The sequence below is a fragment of the Pteronotus mesoamericanus genome, unplaced genomic scaffold (genome assembly GCF_021234165.1).
Source record: "Pteronotus mesoamericanus isolate MK-2021 breed Mesoamerican mustached bat unplaced genomic scaffold, CSHL_Meso_final contig_33, whole genome shotgun sequence".
In the NCBI taxonomy this organism is placed as follows: Eukaryota; Metazoa; Chordata; class Mammalia; order Chiroptera; family Mormoopidae; genus Pteronotus; species Pteronotus mesoamericanus.
In genome coordinates this window covers 14,624,184-14,647,967 of record NW_026555135.1, presented here as the reverse complement: position 1 = coordinate 14,647,967, position 23,784 = coordinate 14,624,184, and the positions used below count along the sequence as shown (strand labels likewise).

The following is a 23,784-nucleotide window of genomic DNA, read 5'->3' as shown; positions in this document are numbered from 1 at the left end:
TAACTAATACATGCTCAATGATGAAAATTTGGAAACAAACAAAAAGCATTTCTAAAACAAAAAAAAATCATCACCCAGCTATAACCAATACTTATTATTTTGTGATTTATACTCCCTAAGGTTTTCTGTTCATGAATAGTTTTGCTTTTAAGATACTTTCTCTCACCTCCATGTGAGCACATGGTTCAGCTTGCTACATGAAAAAATTTAGTTTTCTTTACTCCAGGTGAACAAATGGAAGAAATATTAATCTAAGCAAAGTAAGGTCAAGAATCTGGGGGGAGGGGAGCAGGGGAAAGTAGTGGGGGAAAGACGGAGACAAATGTATTTGAAAAAATTAATTAATTAATTAAAAAAAGAAGCTATATCAGCCACTTCATCACATCATGAAGTTCATGAAAGAGACAGACAAAGGATAGTCAGAAAGATTTATGTATTCCTTTCTTTTTCTACGTCATGATTATCTATATCAAGTTAACATCATGTTATCTACATCAGGAAAAAGTTCTCTCTCTCTCTCTAATAGCATATATACCATTAGAGAGTCCCAAACTAGTGACACTTACATTGTTAAATACCTATGCTATTTTTTTCCAGGTTCTGAAGACCCTGATCATGTGGATGCATCTAACTAAATGGTACCTGGGGACATGGTGGTCCTTTAGAGAGCTCTTCTAAATTGCTGGCTAATTTCTTGGTTTGCTGCTCAGCAGAGGACATTGTTTGATTCTATCTGTCAGGACTCTCCTAAATTTTCCCCACCATGCTATCTTTATTAGCTTGAACTCTTTTCCTAAAATGGTCCTTCTGTTGATCCTGTCAGTCCTGCTTTTGAAAGAAGATGTCCGTGGGAGTGCACAGTCCAGCGAGAGGAGGGTGGTGGCTCACATGCCGGGTGACATCATTATTGGAGCTCTGTTTTCTGTCCACCACCAGCCCACTGTGGACAAAGTCCATGAGAGGAAGTGTGGGGCAGTTCGTGAACAGTATGGCATTCAGAGGGTGGAAGCCATGCTACACACCCTTGAAAGGATCAACTCAGACCCCACACTCTTGCCCAACATCACACTGGGCTGTGAGATAAGGGATTCCTGCTGGCATTCAGCTGTGGCCCTAGAACAAAGCATTGAATTCATAAGGGACTCCCTCATTTCTTCAGAAGAAGAAGAAGGGTTGGTGCGCTGTGTGGATGGCTCTTCCTCTTCCTTCCGCTCCAAGAAGCCCATAGTTGGGGTCATTGGGCCTGGCTCCAGTTCTGTGGCCATTCAGGTCCAGAACTTGCTCCAGCTTTTCAACATACCTCAGATTGCTTACTCAGCAACAAGCATGGATCTGAGTGATAAAACTCTGTTCAAGTACTTCATGAGGGTTGTGCCTTCAGATGCCCAGCAGGCACGGGCCATGGTGGACATAGTGAAGAGGTACAACTGGACCTATGTGTCAGCTGTGCACACGGAAGGTAAGATTCCTTTATATTCATCAAGTGTGTTTTATTGTGTACTTAACAGCTTTCCAGTGAAAATTTCAGGTTTTGAAAAGCTAAAATATTCTTAACTGTTTGGGATCGTTTGAGTCGTCCCATTATATATCATTAATAAAGAAGGGACTGGATGGCACATGGGAAGAGCAACATAGATTTAAGATGAGTACTCATGTAGCCATCTTCTGGCAAAGTGGAAATATTTTTGGATTACATATTATATTATCTGTATTTCTGCTATAACCATGCTAGAGATTTTTAAGTTTTCTAGATCTTCATTGAACACCTAATATATTTTTTAGCATTTTAAACATGTTCCAACTGCCTGTTATTTCAGATAAAGAGAGGTACACATAAATATAGATAAGGAATGAAGGTAGCCAGTTCTGGCCCAGGTATACTGTAGTTGAAAATTATCAAACAGCTTAGTCTTACAACTATGTTTCAGTTGAGTATATAGTTAAATCTGAAATTGAGATACTTATGAATTAGTTCTATCTTCGTATAGAACATACGTGCTCAGAAAGTGTAAGTTTTAATAGCTTATTGTTAGTTTGAAATGTATTACTTCTTTATGCCCAAAGTATAGTGAGGAAGGAAAATATGGCTCAGATATATAACGTGCCTGAGACATATAACAGTTAATAATAATATTAGCCCTTTTTAATCATATACTGTGTTTTTAAAATGTTTTTTGTTTCCATTATTTGTTAGTTCTTATCCAAGAAGGTTGTTTGGGATCACGGTTTTTGTTTTTGTTTTTGTTGTTTTTATCTACAGAGTTTAAGGAACCCAAATGGTGAGACTCAGTCATTATGCAACATTCTGACAACAAACTGCATATACTACACACATGACAGAATACCAACAAAGGTTCAAAATACTTTTTATATCTCATTTAATCGTTGTAAGGATTAGTTTAGATTTAAAAATCCCGCAATAATACTATCAGTGTGGTCTAAACAATCTAATCCTGTAAAATACAGGATTGCATTATAGGAAAATTAATAAAATGATGAAAGAAAGCCTACTATAGAAATTGGGAGCCAATCACCAAATAGAGCAAAATTTTATATTAAGTGGTATAATATGGATTTCACTGTATAGCTGCTATAATTAACAATATTCAGAATGACATAAACATAAAATGGGCTTTTATATTGATTGAGATTTCTATGCCTCTGAAAATTTTCATGTATACATTTCTAGTTTACTTACTGACTTGCTAATAATCAGAGATTTTGAGCAATGTATAGGTGATTGGAGTAGGAGATCTGTGACTTTTTTTTCTAATGCTGAGATTTTTCTTATAAAAACCACTATTTCATTTGATTCTCACAACAAACAGTGATACAGATAACCCAGATATTTTAGGCCCACTTTAAAATAAAACGTTTTAAGAATTTAAATAATTCATTCAATAAATACCTAATAGCAATTTCAGATCCAGGAGTAATGTTTATAGCTACTGACTTCTAGTTCAGTGCCCTACTATAATTTAGCAGAATCCAAAGGCATCACACTCTATGAACATATTTATATAACACATATTTATTAAGTACAAATAGATGAAAGGCCCTCTGGCAGTTCTCAGAAAGACTACATGCAATCTGGCAAAGGAGATGAAGTATTCACTAATATAAGAATGATTCAAGATGACAAGGAGTTAAAATATGCCTTTAAAGTAAATTGTATGAGAAAAAAGTCACATTCTGCTCTGTAGTGGTGGGGGCCATGGTGGAAATCTTAGAGAAGAAAATGGAATTTTAAAAGGAAAAATATTGACAATTGGTGAAAATTAAGAAAGGATGGATTTCTAGTGAAAGGAATGAGAAAATATGAGGTGAGAAAATTTTTTAAAAAGTTTGCAACAAAAAGGATAAAGGTATATTTTGATTTGCCTCAAAAGTCATAAATTTTATTAGGAATTTCCCCTAGGTTCAGAAGCATAGGGCTTGGTCACTCCATGGGAGATGCTCATCCAGGATTGTGTTAAAAAGGAAACTCATCATCATGACCACTGACTTACTAATTTAAACTGTTTTCTAAAATGAAATGTATACCAATAGTAATCTAATAAAAAAAATCATGATGCATTCAATGTATTATTACATTGCTATTGAAACTAATGAGGCTTTTTATAGTGAGACCATAATGATCTCCAAGATCATTTTACATGAAAAAAGCTAGGGGAAATTCTGTGTATATGGTATATTTTTTGAGTTTATAAAAGCCATTTGATTGGGTATTTATAGAATTGTTCTCAGAGTAGAGCAAAACTGATAACAATTGTTCCTCAGGGGAAAAAAATCAAAGTAGTTAGGGGAAAAGGTGGAATGAATGAAACTTACTTTTCTTGTATTCAACACAAATTTTACATGTAAATACATGAAGTTATGTATTACGTGCAAAAATATATTACAACAGAACAATTAAGAGAAAATATTCTATTTGCGGGTAAAAACTAAGCCAAAACATTCTATTGCCAAACTTAGGCAAATTTAGTTATTTTGCCAAAAATAGGCCAATGGAAATTTTGTTGCCAAATTATGGCAAAATGTTTGGATGATACCCTCAGTACTCAGGAGAGGACAGATTTTAAACATGAACATTCAAAGACTGGAGGAAATGCTCTTTGGTTTATTGTTTTATTAAGTTTAGTCAAGAAGTATTTTTAGTGCTTTGATCACAATCAAGTATATTGATAATAAGGTTATGTAGTGTCACTTCTTATAATTTATCATTGTTGGAGCAGTATGTTAGGAAGTTTCACAAGGTAAAACTCACATCCAGGATTAGAAAAGTGCTTGAGTAAAAAGTTACAGCTCTATTGGGAGCTCCTAGGTATTGCTTTGATTTCTGTTGCCTAGTCCTTCTGCAAAAGTCCCTGCCAGAATTTTTGTGAAGTGACAATTCCAATTCTAAACTTGAAACTTTTTCTGGTCGAATTGGAATAATTCTTTCTAGCCCTTGATCACTCAGCCCCACTTCCCCAAATTTATGCCCATGTCCTTATAATTTTCTCCCTTTGCTTACTTGATATTCCTCTTTCTTCAAGAATATAGACAATTTCAAATGATTTCACATGAGGCAGTGAGGTTATTTTCAAAAAACTCTTTATCCCCCAAAGAGCCTATTCATTTTATACCTAAACATGGTAGTATCATGTCACTCAACCTTTTTGGCAGCTATCACAGATGTTCCTTTGAGAACATGTATGCTATCACATAATTTCAGGGGAGAACAAAAAAAGACTTTGGCTTCAGCTTCCAGGTTAATCTCTTGCTTTGTCCTTGATTTATGATGTTTGTAGGCTACAGGACTGTGTACTTACTGTGGTATATTATGCAGAAGTTGTTCTTAGGTGTTCTAGGCAAAGAGATTGATAGTACAAAAAAAAAATAAAGTTAAGGCAGACAGCATTAGGTTTTCATCTGTATTGAGGAAAGAAACATACATGGACTAAAATTTTTCTTTTATTCTTTTTAAAGGAATAAGTTTAAGGGGCTCCTTTCCTTAGTACTTCTGCAACCCTTGGTTCATGTGCCCATTATGACACAGGATTAGTGGGCTCACCTGTTCAGGGAAAGATGGATTGCTTTGGCTTTGATGACTTCTCTTAATAACCCTGTTTGCTTTGTATCTTGATAGTTTCCTTGCATTTTGATGCCACACTAGCCTTTGACTGCTTTGGTCAATAGAATTTGGTGTTAAGTGAGGACTTCCTTTCTAATCTGTTTTGGAACCTGTCATTACCAGATTTTCTAGATGAGGCCATTTTAGGCCACTTGGCCTCAAGCATGTTTTCGCACCTAATGAAGAGCCACACAACTGTCTTCCTGATGCACAGTTATTTGCAGTTACATAATAGAGCCCAGCTGAAACCATAAACATTACCCAGCTAACCATGAACTTACGAGAAATAATAAATACCTTCAAGATGGGTCCATTATAAGCATATTCAACCCAATGACTTTAAATTTTAACTGTCCTTTCAAAATGGGATACTACTACAATGTTCAAACCTCAAAATTAAAAAAAAGTATTAATGTTGCATTAATAGTTTGATATTTGAATATAAAATAAAATGGAATAAATGCTGTGGACAAGAAGAAAAAATTTCAAGGCTTCCCCCATACTTACGTAGCTAGAGATTTGAAAATTCCCTAAAGCCTGAACATTTTAAATAGTCATATACTTGTATATATTCCATCATTCCATGCTTTCCCTTGATCTAGCTTAATTTTATTGAGAAAAGTAATTGTAGATCACATTTTATACACAAAACTATGTATATTGTACTTTATGGATGACTTACAGGATTTTCATGCCACCATATCTGCTCACTTTGTTTGAAAACTCACTGTGCATCCTCAAGGTTCACCAATGTGCTTAGCACCTAAGAGGAGCTCGAAGACTGTTTGCTGAATGGTTGGCCTTATGTTAGAAGAGTACCTATCTCACTATTTATGAATATATCGCACGCATATAAATAGCAGGTAATGGTAAGTTTTCACAGTTTTGCTTCTTTATAAAACTGAGGTGCCAAAATCCCTCCCTTGATTAATTGTAAAATGCTATTCACACCCCACTGCCTTTTTTGTTTGTACTCGTTCTTGAATTTATTATTTCCATCTAATGATAATGGAATGCTAATTGATTCTAGCCAAAAAAATCATGTCAGTGATGCTCTGGGGGAAGCATGTACCATTAAGTGGTACTAGGAATGTGACATCATTAAAACAGTGTCTTCAGGCTAACCTATATATTGTAATGTTGTACCAATTTTGGGTTATGATATAGTTTTCCATCAATTATTTTAAAATGTGATAGCAATCAGGCTGTGGTTGAAAGCCCTTTAATGTAATTCATAGTCTATGTGCTTAGCCTAACTTCTAATAAAATGGAAATATAGTTTTTCCAACACATTTTTTCTGTTGTGATTGTATGAAAACAACAATTTCATTTGGGAAGACCAAACATGTCACTATGGCTCTACTTTTATTATTATTATTATTGTTGTTGTTCAAGTACAGCTGTCGCTATTCCACCTACCACCCCAACAACTCTATTTTTAAAGGAGTTTTCTTTCTCCAGGAGTTAAGTATTGTTGAGGGTTGAGATGAATTTTGAGATGATTATGATAATAATTCAGACACACAGGCCACTGGTAGCTCTGTAGAATGTTAGCACTGGAAGAGTTTTAAGCCAACATTTAAGCAAATATCTAATCCCTTTATCTCATAGTTGGTGAAGCAGGGACAGTCAGGACAAGTAAATTGGCCTTGTACATAATTCTTTACAGAGCTGGGTCTCAAAAGCTCAAGATTCTAGTCCAGAATTTTGTTTACACATCATTGTTCTAGATAATTAAGGTTTTTTTTTTGCCATTGTATTAGCTCTCCATTTGATTGCTTTATTCCTTTTTCCTTCATCTGAATGATGCCAATTCACTAAAACCTTTAATGCTTATTTTAAAAATTAGCTTTGAGGAAAAGCATGGTTCCTTTGTTCTTGACCTGTAAATTAGATGAAGTGCTTCTTTGCCTGGGTCATACTGAAGATTTGAAGAAACTTTGAAAAATTTTTTCTTTGCATAATAAACATCCTGAAAACATTAGAATCATAAATCTTTGTAAGTATAGATTGATTAGATAATTATATTGGTTATCACTGACATAATAATACATAAAAATCAGAAGATGTAAAGGCTCTTAGGTAGACTCTTCATTAAATTAGATCATAGACCCATACCCTTGGAGACTCATTGGCAACTGTAATAATAAAGAAACAATTTTTCATAGTCATGTCACTGCCAGAAACTGCGTTGTTAATAGTGGAGGAAACATGGAGCCCTGGGAAGTTTGCTCAGATGGGTTCTACCTCTTATCTTCCCTTCCAGATAGAAGAGCTATATAATATTAACAGATAGAGTCTAAAGGAGTTATTATTGTCTCTTTCAGGGAACAGATATGGAATCCATTGACATATCTAGCTGTGGCCAGGCAAGATCTTCCTTATTTTCAGATTTTTTTTGTTTGTTTGTTTATTTGTTTTTTTAATATGAGTTCTAGCCTGGACTCTGACTCACCTATAAAAGGCTCATGGCTGAGATGAAATAACTTCTTTGTTTTGACTTTCTCAGGTACTATTGTTGTTCATTTGCTACTGAAAATGCTAGACTTTCCCCTCAGATACTTCATGCCTAGGGTGACTTCATGAGAACGAACTTTGTTTTCAGAGTATGTCAATCTGCTATTTGCCCACCACACATAAATAAATACCTGGGGCAACGTGCAAATGTGGACATTATAATTCCAATTACTCAGACACTTCTTTCAACTTGAAGATAATCTCTGAGTGAGCATGTCTGTTTGTTGTTCAACACCTATCCATTTTATGGTTGGGAACTGCACAAATTGTGTATTTTTCCTTAGGCTCCCTTATCTAGATCTCACATAAATAACATTATTGTCTGAGATTTAGAATTTGCATATTCAAAAAGTCCATTCATTCTATTTACTAAAGAACTGGTCTTGTGACTCAATTCCTCACTTATCATAATCTCACTAACTTCTAGGTTTATAAAGTTTAGTAATGAGTAACAGATATTGCTTCTGATTGAGGAAAGCTGAAGAATGGAAGGGTGTGGTGAGAAATATTTATGTTCCAATGCAAAATAATTTCTCACAGCAAACTGTACTAAACTCACAGGAAGCAAGCATATAAGAAAAAAAACATGAATAAAGATCCACAAAACTCTAAAAGGAGGATTTTTTTTAACTGTCCTCTCTCATTCTCTTTCTTTTTATTTACCATAGTTTCCTCATTTCTTCAGTTACCAAACATTTTTATATTATGTAGGCTGTTCAATAAATCTGATCAAGAGTAATAGCCTTCTCATTATACCAGTAATCTTAAAGTGGATTGGAGGAAGATGAAGATTACATTAGTGATATCTTGTATGTGAAAAAAAATAAAGTGAGAAGGACTAGATATACTGAAAGAAATATTACTGACTTCAGAGTTTTTACTATGTGACTCTGCTAAAGTCACTCTAACTCCTTTCTTCATTTGTCAGATGAAAAGGACTAAAAAGGATATTCTTGGAGATCCATTCTACAACCAGCCTTCAGTTACCTGCTCTTCACATGCTTCCACAGACCACAGTTGGGCTGGATTAAATGTTGGGCATCACATTTAAAATAAATGCAACCAAGTATGGACTGTTCAAAGGAGAGTAGTCAAAATGGTTATGTGACTTGAAATCATGTTTCACAGTTAGCAGAGAGAGGACAAGACATAGCAGGGACTGGACCACTACTTATAGGTATTTGGAAAATTCAGATGGAAAGGAGCTGGATTCACTTATACAGCCAGCTAATTATACAAAGAGCTAATTACTCAAAATACCAGAGTAGTAAATTATGGTTCAATTTTTTGAAAAGGAAATTTTAGTTCATTAACAGAACCATTCAATGAATGAACTCTCTTAGAAGAAAGTGATCAGTTCTCTGTAACTCCTGTGCACAGGCCTGGAATGGACAACCACTTGGAGGGGCTGTGGAAAAATGAGCTCTGACTTCAGTTGAGGGAAGGGAGTTGGACTGTTTATCCTTTTAGATAACTTCCATTATGGACAATCAAATATAACTTAATTGGGATTCTATTATTCTGTGAGTTAAAACATGGTCACAAATTCTATTATATTTCATAAATTTGTTAGGTGATTCATTTATTCCATAACAAAGTCTGATAAAATATTACATTTTATAGGTTAGACAACAGGTATAGAAAAAGTGTTTACCCCACAGTACTGTAGCTAATTAGTGGCAGAACAAGGATTTGGACCCAAGGCCAACTCTTTTAAATTAAATATAAACTTCATCCATTTATATTGAGGTAGTTGTGGCTTAAAGGAAAGGTAGAATGCACACCTATTGATATTTTCCCCCTCCCTAAAAGCACAAGAAAACACCATTTGTTTCCCCACAGAGAAAATCTTTCTCTAATATTTTCTGTGTCTTTTCATCTGGCTTTGAAACCAGCACATTTCCTTGTTCCCATGGAAAGAATTAATTACAGTAAAAAGAAAATAAATTAAGGAGGAGGTATGTGGCAACAAGTCGACCTCACAGAAGACCTTTTGTGGGTCTGATGGTAAGTACAGGCTGTACCTGGTTGTGTCTATTCACATCTCTATTGCAGACTCTGCACTCTGTCTTTCAGATGCCAATTATGAGAGGAAGCAATATGGTGCACATTTTTTAAGAGCAAGAGGACATATTGTTAAATGCAGACTTATGTATGAAAGACTTTTTTGGAATTCATCAGAACTAGGAGTTATGAAATCTCATTTTGGCACATTTGCAAATATTCCAGAAAGACTTCTCAATTTAACCAAATGTTGAGGAGACTTTTTGGCAAGAGGTATGATAGTCAGATGTATTCATTTCAGGGGACTTTGAAACAAGAGATTGTGCCACAATGATTTTATGCATCGATTTTCATACACACAGTCACACACACACAGGCTTTAAAAAGAACAAGATTGTCTAGTCAGTGTTTTTTTCACAAAGTGTATCATAATCCTTGAGTTATTCGTGAGACAAATTTAGTGGGTTGAAACCAACAGTTAATACAGAGTACAGTAAAATTGAATAGAGTGAAATATAAATATCAGAGAATATTACATTATAGGAAGAGTAGATATTGTTTTGTAAATTTTAATTTCAGTTGCACATAGCCAGCTCTATGTGTACTGTGGGTTATCATGGGAAATCTATTTCTTACTATATCTTATAGCAGAAAAAATGCTTTAAAGCAACTTATTCTACATTTCTCTTTAACATTGTTAATACTTTATTTTTTTGATTCAGAAATGCAAATAACATACAGAAGTTTATTCTTCTGCAACAATATCATTTGATTTGTCTTTCCTGGATGGGTGGGTTTTAAGTCTTATTATTAAAAACAAGCAAGAATTCCAAATCACCATGGTGGGAGATAACAGAGACTTTAAGCAAAATATTAATAATTAATATATTGTTGATAAATGGCATATGCATCAATATGGAACAATGGCAAAGACACTAGATCTGGATGTCAGGGGCAGGTTTCCAGTCCTGCTTTTTATCAGAGATCCAAATAAACCTGGGAACACTTTTTAAAATATCCCTATATAGTATATTAAATATTAAATATAAAAATATATTCATTATAATTTTGGTATTAAAATCTTACATATAAAAAATTAGCCTGGCAGGTGACACAGCTGGTTGGAGCATTGTTCCTTATACCGAAAGGTTGTGGGTTTGATCCCTGTTGAGGCACCTATGGGAGGCCACTGATAGATGTTTCTCACATCAATGTTTCTTTCTCTCTCTGTCTCTCTCTTCTTTCCTCTCTCTCTAAGACCAATAAAAACATATCTGCAGGTGAGGATTAAAAAAAAAAGAAATTAGAAAAAGGCTTAACATGTCTAACTCCTTGCAACACACAGACAAAATACAATGTGATACATTTATACTATACATAAGACTATTTTGTGGTTATATAAAACCAATCAGTACATCACTTTGTGTTGTAGTGTGTAATAAAGCAAAGTTTTAACATATAAAGTGACAATCTTCTCTCAGTTTTCTCTGAGTTTCCCAATAATTATGTGTACAATCTCATTTGATGTATAGTCAAGTCTAAATTTGAGGTCTTTTGAAAATTGTGAAGATCAGGCCAAATACCAATCATAAAATAAAGTGAGGTTAGATATGAGAGAGCACTTTTAGAAGTAAAAGTAGTTTCATGAAGTGGGTGAGCTACAGTGGAGTTGTGACCTAAAATTCACAAAGTTTGCTGCAAAGAGATCTCAGGAATCTGTTTCCTAACTCTTTGGAATCATTTTATTTGAGCAGTAGTATGGACAGAGACAGGTTTGTGTGCAAACACTGATTAATATTCTTGCTAGTGGAAGGACTTTGGGCAAGTCAGTTAATTTAGTTTCCTCATTATCAAATTGAGAGAATATTACCTGCCCCATCAGACTGCTGCAAAAAGTAAATATAAAGCACATGGAATCATGTTTGGCATATAGCAAGTGCTTAACAAGGGCCTTCTAAATTAGCCTGCCAAAAACTTGCTTTATGTGAGATATAGGGGAAAAAAACATAAATAATATTTCACTCTGTCTTTGCTTACTCAAAAGTTACTATTAAATGAGATGGAGAATTAGTCAGGAAAATGACCAACAAGTATGGTGAGTCTTAGACTCTTACTGATTTTCCTTTCAGAAGTAAGGCTTGTAATGATATAATGTAATGCAGGGTGCTTAGTGCTCTGGCACAGTTATGAGTGGATCACTTAACCTCTCCTCCAATTGCTGAGAGGTATTATGGTATAGTAAAATGAGCAAAGTCTGGAAAGTTCCAGAGCTAGACTGTTAACATCGTTATATTCACTGTGTGTGTGCGTGTGTGTAGGCAGTAGAAGTGTGGAAACGGAGATTAAAGATAGAAAATAAATGCTGTATTTTAAGCATTTCTGGGTTTTTTTTACTTTTATAACAAGCATATTTTATAGTAAAAAATCAGCACAATGAATAACTTCTTTGTAAATTTCAAATTATACTTGCTAACTTTACTAGTCAGTAACTGAAATTTGTTAATAAAACTTACAGCACATTGAGGCATTCCATAAGCCTGAGTATAAAAGAAAAAGAAACAATATGGACCTTAGAAAATGAAACAGTTTATATTTAATAGCTACCTTGGTTTGAAAACTAAATGATGGTCTTTTAAATCATTATAGATCAAATAATAATAATGACAATAATAACTATTTTATCAAATATTTACCATGATATCAGAAATTATCAAAGTTATTTTATGCTCTATAAAGGGATGTCAAGATTTGTATTTTGGTGCTATTATTAATATATAATTATTGAAGTTATCTGAAAGTCAGTCTTACCCATAGCTAAAATAAAAAGTAGATATAATGTAGAATAAAAAGAATATTTCTGTGTTCCTTTTCTCCAGGACTCTAACAATAGAACTATTTGTATTTTTGACAGTTTTTTCAAAAATTTTCATCACATTATTCTGGTTATATAACTTGTTTCCCAAAGTCATATATCTGCTTTCTCTCAGATTTGGGTTAGGATGCTGAGCCTTGAGTCTCACTCTCTAATGAAAGAGAAGAGCCATTAATTCTTTAAGAATGCAAGTATTACATTGCCATATGATAGATTTTTATTCTTTATATCAGCTGGAGAAATATGAAAGTAAGTAAGACATGTTTAAGTGTCCTGTTAGTTTAATTTCAACTTCATGGAATTTGAAAAAAAAATTAAATTATAGCAAAAGTAGGAAAGGATTAAGGGAGGGAGGTCGGGGAGGGGGACAGGGGAAAGTGGTGGTGGGAAGGCAGAGACAAATGTATTTGAACAATAAAAAAAAATTAAAAAAAAAAGATTAGACCAGATGATGTATGTCACACTTGGCACAGTGACTCACACAATGCTTCATGACCAAATGAATTAATTAGCTTATTAATTAATAAATATGAGTCTAGTTATAAGGCAGAATTTGAATAAAGTACTGAAATTTAAAAATAAAAAATTAAGTGTTTTATAAGTTTATACACTAGTTTATTCAATAAACATTTATAAAATACTATAAAAATTAAATTATAAATGAAGCTGGTAATTACTATGTTTTATTAAAGTAAACAGAGAAAAGAGAGAAAAACTATATTAAGATACTAAAAAGAATTTAACACTTCATATGATTATTTTATTTGTAATCAAACTTAATTTGATGGCTTTCAGTTCCCAAATCAGTGCACTCATCCCTCATTATACAAGTACAATAAGTTCTGCCTTTTTTAATCAGAAGAAATAAAAATGTATAAAGTCATTAGTTTCCACTATATTTAATGTACAAATATAGTTTTCTTTTTTGTTCAGATAAGTAAAATATATATAAACCATTAATTTCCATTATATTTAATGTTAAAACCTAGGTTTTATAAAATAATATATGCTGAAGAATCAAGCTGGCAAAAATAATTATTTGGACTTGTGTTTATATACAATTGACAACAGTAAACCCTCAAGGAACTAATAAAATGCAAAAGAATTATTTAAGTTTGGTGGTACTTTCATTTGCCAACTTGTATGAAGTTATAAAAATGAAAAACTTGCAACAACATTTTTGATTTGAGAAAATTTTTTGCACAGAATAAATAATAAATTTTTGATAAAGTTCAATGTATATATATTTCAATAGAAGTGTATAGAATGTAAAAGCACACCACAGAGAGCTTGAGGTCTATGGGATGTTCCAACAAATGAATTAATTTATTCATTAACCTGAAAATATTATTGATAATATATCATGTACTAGCTTCTGTGGTACACACTATGAAAATAGTGAGATGGAGCACTTGTCAGCATGTGCCTTTTTGCAGATATATACTAAGTCAGGCTTCATATTAATATAAAGTTTACCCTTGTAAAAATAATATGGTTTTGTGTAAGAAGAAACTCATAAAGTGACAAGGCTACCACAAGGGATAAGCATAGTAAGAAACTGCATTGAAAGAAAGAAGTCTCTTTTTCTTAAATTAATTAATTAATATTTTATTGTTCAAATACTTTTGTCTCCATTTACCTGCCACCACTTTCCCCTGCCCCACCCACCGCCACTTCCCACCCTCAGTCCTTCCCCACCTTGGCTTTGTCCATGTGTCCTTAACACACTTGTTCCTTGATATAACCCTTCCTTTTCCCCTCCCCGCTACACCCCTCCCTCCCTCCCTCCTGTCCCTCTTGTTTTCTTCTTTCTTTCAATGTCGCCGCTGGTCATATTTTCCTTGCCTGCTTGCTTTACTGATTAGGTTCCGCTTATAGGTGAGATCAAATGGTATTTGTCTTTCACTGCCTGGCTTATTTCACTTAACATAATACTCGCCCGTTCCATCCATGCTGTGAAAGAAAGAAGTCTTTATTTAGTATAATTTGGAAAATTACAGAGTTTAAAGAATTTTAATAAGAAAATGCTCTTTACTTACCGGTCCTCACCAAATAATACCAGTGAGATATGTGACCCTAGAAACAGGGTATTACATGATTAATAGAGGTGCATATCTGTTGAAGGTAAAAAGAAAAAGAAAAGGAAAGCAAGGTGTTGTCCTTTTTTTTAGCACAATGTGATTCTCTACTTGCCTCGTGCTTAATATTCTGGGATCGAAGAAGCCCTGCAGAACCACAGGTGGCCTAGTTATGTTCTTGTTTATGCTGTTCAGTGTCTACTGATCTAGTATGATGTCAATAAGTATTCTCCCATCCAGGATAGGAAATCTGAGATAGTTACCATTAATAGTATTTTTTTAAATAAAAAGGTAAGATTTTATCTCCCTCATTAATGGGTATAGCAGACAACCTTAAATAATAAACTATAAAATGTATAATCACCAATAATTAAGACATTATCTAGCTTGTTTAACAAAATTGAGATCCTTTCTTTTTATGAATTTTAGACCCCTGATAATTATCTAACTATGTGGAACTCTGGGAAAACTTAAACAATTTTTATGCCTTCTAATCATACTACATTTTGCCTTGCACAAGTTTAACATTAATTGAGTGAAATTATGCATAATTTCAAACCTATTTCTGATTTTGATGCCCTTGGTACCTTCCTTTCTTAAACTCTCAGCCTTCTCCCTATTCCCTGAGTATTTTCTGAGTCTTAAACTCTTTGTTTCAAGTTCTTTTGACTAATTAGTAGAATTAATGGTTGTACTACATTGGTTTCTCTTTTTTGAGATGCAGCTTCTTTGAAGGAGACTGTACAGAATTGTGACGATAGAGAATAGTAATTTGGGTTTGTCTGACATAACATGTCTCTTCTAGCCTCAAAGCCTGTTACATGCCTTTGCTTTTACCTTCACTTTGTCAGTAGACATCAAATTATTGCATGAGATAATGAGATTTAAAAAGGCTGAAAGGAGTATATGACACATGCCATCAATAGGAATAAACACTATCATTTAGAAACATGAGAGGACTTTCAGAAATTGTATACAACTTCTAATGAAAGGCAACTAGAATATCTTAACAATTCCTGAAAAGGAGCAGAAACTCATGCTGAAGTGATTGAACTTCAATATAGAAAACTTTACTTCTGATCCAGTCAGAGTGTCAAAGAATTTGATTTTAAATTCAGTGGAAAAGACATTAATTTTGGAACTACCCTGGAGACCATGTTTGATTTCCCATTTTGGGATGACTTTGAGCAGTTCATTTAACCTTTCTGAATACATGGATCCTCATTTGCAAGATGACAAATGGTTTTATCTGCACTGTTGGTGCTTGTACTTTGTTATGATGGTCAACTGAATAATCAGTTAATGCACTTTGTAAATCCAAAGTTGGCTGATATATTAAGTAAGTACTAATTAAATATTAAATGAACACTCACTGTGTGCCAAAAGCTATATGCTTGGACTAGGTTATTACAAAATACTGAGTACAGTACTGTGAAAATCAAACACTAATCTAAGATTTTTCTCTATGTCTCTATCACAATAAAAACAGTGAGATTTTGATTGTCAGATGTGGTTGAGGGAAAACATTAAATTCCTTTAACATTTTCTGATTCCTGAATTTCTGAGAGTTCCCGATTCCAGGACAATATTTAGAAAATAAACTAAATGTCCAGAGAATTTTTACTTTAAGGACACTCAGCTTTATAAGCAATTACATTTTAATTATAATTGAAATATGTACTTACTGTGCTTAATTTTGAGTTGAAGGCCTTGGACTCAGGTTAAACAGGGCAGAATTTGAACAAGTTATTTAACTTCTGTAAATCTCAGCTTCATCAAATGTAAAATGATTACAGATGCTGATGGTGAGCAAGAGAATGATGATGATGGTAGAAAATAGTTATAGGGCATGCACCAACTATCCAGGCACTTTTCTGAGTTCTCTTATATATATTAATTCATTTAATACTCAGATAGATCCTTAGAGGTAGTGCTATTTTTATATCAGTTCTATAGATGAGAAAACTATGTCTCAGAAAAATGAGAAGAATAATATATGTACATCAAATATTTCTGGGAAATTTAAATAAGCATTTAAAACTTTATAGAACATTTATTATGTGCAGTTCACATTAGGCAGTCAATAATTATCATCTGTTAATGCTAATTTGATTATTATAATTAACATTTTTTGGCCTAGTCATTGATTCAAATGGAACTTCTTGGGATACATTTGCACTTTGAAAAACACCTTAAATGGTATGTATTAAGTGAAAATGAGGATAGCAAAACAATGTGTTTAAAAACATGTATGTAGTTTTTAAATGTGAAAGTAACACATAGGTATTTAAAATTTGGAAAAGAAAAAGAACTTTATAAATCATTAATAGTCCAACAGAAATAAAACTTAATGTTATGAAATCTTTTATTTTGACCTTTCTTATGTACAACTGGAAAAACTAGTTATAACTAATTTTAAAATATTATACATGATTTTGTATTGCTTTTTTGTTCACATTTTTAACTTAGCATTGTAAAGAGAACATTTTTGTCATATGAATATTTATGATTATTGTCCATGGCTATATAACATCATGTCATTTTCTATAACATTATCCTTAGGCTATTTCAATTTTCACTATTCTGAAAAGCATATAAATGAATCTATTTTATCTGGAGGTTAGGTCTGTATTTTAAAAATTTTTCTTAGCTAAATTAATAAACAAAAAAAAAACAAAAATAAACAAGCAAGCAAGCAGATTAAATTCCTGCAGAACTTGAAAGGCTATTTGACAACATTTAAGATTCTATATGTATAACATAAAGATTGCAAATTTAAAAAAAATTAACAGCTGGTATAAAGATTATAAGTAGTATATTGACTTGGCCAAAAAGTTTGTTCAGTTGTTTACAATGGCTCCTGTAGTGTTTAGTTGTCTTAAACTTCATTTGAAACAATTTTGTTAGATTGTATGATTGCTGTCATATCAGTGTGAATTTAAAAAAATCAAAATTGGTGAATTTTTGGGCAGCCATTTTAATAATGAAGATGGAAGAAAATATGCAACATTTTCAACATTTAATGCTTTATTATTTCAAGAAAGGTAAAAATGCAACTAAAACACACACAAAAAAACGTTCGTGCAACGTATGGAGAAGGTGCTGTGACTGATTAAATGTGTCAAAAGTGGTTTGCAGAGCTTCTTGGTACTACTGACATTTTGGCCAAATAATTCTTTGTGGTAGGGCTTTCTTATGCATGAGAAGATGTTTTGCAGCAGCCCTGATCTCTACCCTCTAGAAGGCAATAGCAAGAGATAGCCAACCTATTTAAAATATCCCCATCACTAAAGTTATTGATGAAAATGAAAAATGTGTCTTTCATTTACAGAAAAAAACTGAATGGACTTTTTGGTCAACCCAATAAACACATTTGCCAACTCAATAAATCCCTGCTCATGGATAACCTATCTAAGCTGCTTTTAAAATAAAATATTTGGTATTATAAAATAGAATTTTGAAGGTTTAAATATATAAACTGTTCATGCATCAATTATGAGATTGTTATTAAACCTTTGTTAGATCTCATCTGAAGGGTAAATCATCCTTTTTCTTCATGGATCCTACTTTTAACCATACACATAAATATTACTGTAGTCTTGTGATATTCCTTTTTTAAGGAACAGCTTTATTTCAGTATAATTAATATACAAAAACTTGCACATATTTGATGTTTACAGTTTTATGAGTTTGGATGGATATATGCATACACTTGTGAAACTATCTTTGAAATCCATCTTCATCAAATGACCTTTTCCCTTCTAGCTACATTGTATCCATTTTTGAAGCAATGTTTAGTCCTACTTCTGTGGGCTACTTAGTCAAACCCACCTATATTATTCTTCTCTATTTTCTCCCCTAATTGTTACAGTTTTTGTCCATATTGGAATACTTTACTTGCAGCTTTGCTTCTATATCCTGTGGTCTTAGTGAAATAGAGTAGGACACAGGAATAAAGAATTTGGAGTCAGATAATCTGGATCTACAATTCTCAATATAAGAGCTTGGGAACATCACATAAGGCATCTTAAAGACTTAGCTTAGGTATTTAAAAAGAATTTTTCTTTAAATATGATATTATTCTGGCAGTAATGTTATCTCACTACCATAGTAAATACTGAGTATTCGCTATGCTCCAGGAACTGTGGTCCTATTTTATTTAATTCTCATAATAATACTGTGAATTAAGTAAAACTATTATTGACATTTAACATATGAGGAAATGGAGGCATAAACTAGTTACATAAAAGCATATACTTGTGAAAACGGTCCCTGAAAAAGTCAACCATATGGTTTTGTGATTATTCCTGCCTTATTTTTCTTCTTTTGATTGAGAAAATGTCCCAGTATGGATGGATGCATGTTGAGACTTTGGTATTGCTACAAAGTTTTGTAGCCCCTTATGGGGCCCAAAAAACAAATTGTACCAAAAATTCATGTGGGTACTCTTATGAAGGCCAATCATTCTGAAGACACTTTTATTGTAAAAGGAATTGGCTAGAATAATTAGGGATAAAGACAAATATCCAAATTTTGCCATTCCAAAAACGATCAGGGTCATCTGATCAAAACCAGAAACGAGTCTCAGACTTGTAGCCACTGTAGTTGTTCTGTTTGTATTAATTAGAAGAGGATGAAGTCTGGTTGCTGGATTTCCATGCTTTCTGTGTCATTACTGGTTTCTCTGTTTTAGAATGTTTTTTATTGGTCTTCAGTAACAGTTGTCCTGCCTTTTTCCCCATTGCTCTCTCCTGCCCCATCTATGGCCCCCCCCACAAATCAATCACCACCCCATTGTTCATGCCCATGAGTCCTCTATTTGTGTTCCTTGACTTGCCCCTTCCCTTTCTTTCCCGTTATCCACCTCCCTCCTGCTTTGTTGTTTCCTTCGTGTGTCCCTGCCTCCCCTCATATTGATCCCACCAGAGAGAAGGCACTCACTGATTTCTTCTACGCAGTTAACCACCTTTCTCTAATTATTCAGTGCGTAAATTGTATAGAAAATTCTGTAGGAAATTCTGACTAAATGATGTAGGTGCTCCTTAATTTAAGACATTTAAGACACAAGAAGAAGTTTCTGCATGGACCATCCTCGTTATTGTCCCTGTACAATAACTCCTATGAAATCTGGTAAGAGATGTATCTGGAATAATTAAGTAGACATTATTCTGGTGTTACAAAAACAAAACAAGTGTTAAAGAACTAAATCTTTAAATTTTAACAAGTGTAAATTTAATGTCAGAGTGCTTGTGATAGAAGACTAGAAAACTATTCCCTGTATTTACTGAAATATTTATTTTAAATATGTATTCCTGGGGGGAGGGGAGTTACCTTTCAAAATGAATGTGACCTGCTATCAAGCCATATCAAAAGCTTAGGAACAAATCACTAATTATTTAAGTAACTTTAGAAGGGGAAGGGACTGGTTAAGGAACATGTGTGAATGACTCATGGACATGGACAACAGTGCGGGGATTGACTATGGGGGGCAAAAGCAGGAAAAATTGGGACAACTGTAACAGAATAACAATAAAAAACATTCCTGCTAAGTATGCATGAGTTAATATATCTGAATTTCTTATATATCACTCTTTCCACATTCTATTAAATTATTCCTCAAAAAATACCATATTGACACAATAACCAAAATATTTTAATAGTGTTTCTATCAGATAATTTATATATTCCTTCCCTCATTAACTTCTTAGGCTTGTTTTTGTTAAAAATCCTTTAATGTTTTTGAAAGATAACACTCCATTAGAGATGTACAAAGGCATTTTTCTGTTTTGACACATAATAACATATTATGCATTTAATGCCACTAAACACTTTGGTTATATGAGATATAAGCCAAAAAGTATAGTAGTTTAAATCTAGTATTTGAATTGTTAAAAAATTAATTAATAATTCTGTTGGAGTAAGGTATTACATGAATGTTAGTTATAATTAATGAGAGGGAAAGCTTCTTGTAGTAAAGAATGACAGATTTGTTTGATGTCTTGCAAAGCACTTGCCAATATTGTGAGTACATGATTGCCAAATAAATACATGTTGAAATATATTTATTCAAAATAGAATTCAAATATGACCGTATATTCTAAGGAAGACACAAAAAAGTTAAATAATGTTGAAGTGTTTTCTTTTAGGACCTAGTGATCACAGCCTTATTTTGTGGGCCAGCCTGGTGACCAGTTTATGGGAGTTTGGTCTGCATTGTAACCTCAGAGGCTCTGGGTTCTACTTGATGTAGAAGTGTGAATACATGAAACTTTGTCATAAGCTAATTTTATCTAACAGAGCAACTCTTTTTGGCCTTCCTTGTGTCAGCAGCCTGTTCCTAAGAGGTTCTGGAATAGTGAGTAACTAACCAGACATCATGTGGAACAATTAAAGATTGCTGGACATGGCTAGTAAGTGATCATCCAGTGTGAAAGAGAAAGTGTAAGAGGAGTGAGAGAAAGCTGGACCTTGCATCCTGAAAGGGTGTGACGAAGCCCTTTCTTTTTTGTCCCATGTACAATCACTTGACCATTTTTTGTTTTAACACTTCTACTTTATAACCTGGGCTACTTACCACATATATTTTTCAATTGTATATGAGAGATATGATTGTAAGACAAAATTTAAATAATTATAAAACTAATTTTCCCCTGTTACCTTCCATGCTGCCCTGTGCATTTTTTTCTTAAATTGTATTCAATTTACAGGAAAAGAAAGTAATTAATTTACTGTATTTTTTTCTTTCTTCCAAGAGGGCAAGGAATATGATAAATTATAACTTATCCCTGACATAGAATGATAATCATGTGCAATATTATTTGACCTTCCTATTGACTTATAATACAGATATGATTGTTATTTTATAGGAACCAAAGAAACAAAATAATTGAGAAAATAATTTACAAGATTAAGGTATGGCTGAAATGAAATTTCATTTTAAGCATTCCTGATTGCAAAATATCTTTCCATTTATATTGCTATATTCAATATTCCAAAATCAAATGCAACAGAAGTATAAAAGTATGTATGAAACTGTAACCCTCCAATTCCACTCATGGAGATAACTGCTGCTGGCAATTTTGTGTGTAGTTTTCCACCTTTTCTTTATATATTTTCAAAATCAATTTATTTTCCCCTTCCCCCTTTTTCCATTGTTTTAAAATAATATTTATAACAAAAAGTCCTGTTCACCTTCTTCTGCAGCTTAATTTAAAATGCAATAGCAACAACAATGTATCAGGGGCATCATTTCAAATAAGTATGATACGTCTTTTAAGTGTAAATCATTTCCACGTCATTGTTCAGGTGCTATCTCACTGCTCGTTTGTAATTTTATTGCCTCTACATTCTTCATTTTACTTTACTTTTGTCTCATATTTTCACTGTTGATGAAGTTTTGCCCAGCATTTGGTCTACATTTCCACTGTAGCTCTCGTTACCATACTCAGAAACTTCTAAACGTGAGTTAATGCTCATTTCAGGTACTGAGCTTACAATGTATGGTAAGCCGCAAGTACAGATCCAGTCAAAATGTTATCAGTTGAACAGAACTACAATTTCCTCTAGCAATCAGGAACAGAAATGGAAGTATTCCCTTCAGAGAAGCAAAGTATTATTCATATTCCTTTTTCTCATATCCCACTACTCCACACATCCCTACACCACGAGATGTAGAAGGGAAAATGGAGGCATATGAAACATAAATAAAACATTCTAGTTTACATTTTCATTACACTTGGTGTTTAGCTTTCAGTTTCTCTTGCCAACATCTTGCAGATTTCTGGCTAAAGAAAGACATCAAGAAGAGAGAATAGTCTTTCTTTGTGGAAGACTTGCCTAATCATGACATAGAACTGATTTGATTACTTGCCATTTGAAATCATCATCTGTGAAAAAGCCAGTTCTGGTTATCAGGGAATCTACTATAATGCAGGGATGGGCCAAGGTGTAGGTGATAATTTATAAGCAGAGTGCTAGGGACAAATATTAGGTTACGAAGCTTGATCCATAAATTTCAAGCTGATAAGCAGGGCCATTAGATTTGTTCTTTCCAGTTATACAAACAGCAATCGAAAATATGTCATTACAAGGTTGAACAAAGGAGAACATATTGTTTTTCCAATATTGTTGGGCATAATATATTGGAACAGAATACAAATTTCTCTGTTGCTTTGATCTTGAGATCTTTGAGCTTAAACAGTAATATGTTGATATGAGGTCACAGGTCTGTTTTTATGTAATGTTTAGTGAGGTCTGTATCAAGCAAAACACAGAATTGTAATATTTGGAACAATTAAATTAAAAATTAATTTAATGCTGTAATAAGCTGCTTCATTAATTACTAGAGTATCATAATTATTTGTGAGATGAGAATTCTGAAATCAAAGACAGGCTAGGGGGTATTTTAAAGTAGTGATAGTGCAGTTTGGGTATCATTCAGCCTACTCCTCAGTATCTCTGGCATGGCAGGTCTAGCTGTTTGAGTCTAGGCTTTAATTTTATGTTTTAATGAGTATCATCAGGGTAAAAAAAAGGACACTTTGTATAAGGTGGATAACCTGAATATTAAGATTAATATTTTACAATTTATTAAGGGACCTACCTTAATGTTAGAGAGCATGAAGGAACTTATGTCGCCTATAGGGATGGGCAAGGAAAGACCCGATGTGTCTGGGACTAGTTACGAACTAGTCTGTATCACCTTGAGTCTAGGGAATTTCTTATGACCCCCAGTGGCTCTTAATCCCAATTTAACAGCAATAATTCTGTTTCTTTAATATTATCATAGATAAGATGAGTCTGGGTGGTAGAAAGAAGAGGGCAGAAGAGGAAGGAATGAGGCCATGTTGTATAAAATAAAAAGCAGAGGGATATGAAAGGGGTACCATTTTTCCTGGTGGTAGTATGGACCATTCTGCAACTTTATTCCATTATTCTGTATCTACCTACACAGTGAACACACACACAGACCCCACAGACCCCTCATATCTATTTCATTGATGGTCTATGATAGAGCAGAGGGGTGCAGTGATACCACCCTGGTATAGCATACGTCGCTGTTTGGGAGATGTGCCTGGAAACATTCATGTGAAGAATCATTTGAAAACTTGTCAGAAATACACATTCTTGGGCCCTACCCCAGACTTAGTGAATCAGAAACTTGGAAGGGAAGGGCAAGCAATCTTTGTTTTAAGCAT

At 33.5% G+C, this 23,784-nt stretch overlaps 1 protein-coding gene across 3 annotated transcripts in view; it reads left to right on the top strand.

Moving 5' to 3' along the window:
* Nucleotides 1-798: 798 nt before the first annotated feature.
* GRM5 (glutamate metabotropic receptor 5) overlaps nt 799-23,784 on the top strand; it is a 451,151-nt gene continuing 428,165 nt past the window's right edge. For all 3 annotated transcript variants that reach the window (XM_054576410.1, XM_054576409.1, XM_054576408.1), the window contains exon 1: nt 799-1,459. In XM_054576410.1, coding sequence (XP_054432385.1) covers nt 799-1,459 — 661 coding nt within the window. The remainder of the gene's footprint in view (nt 1,460-23,784) is intronic.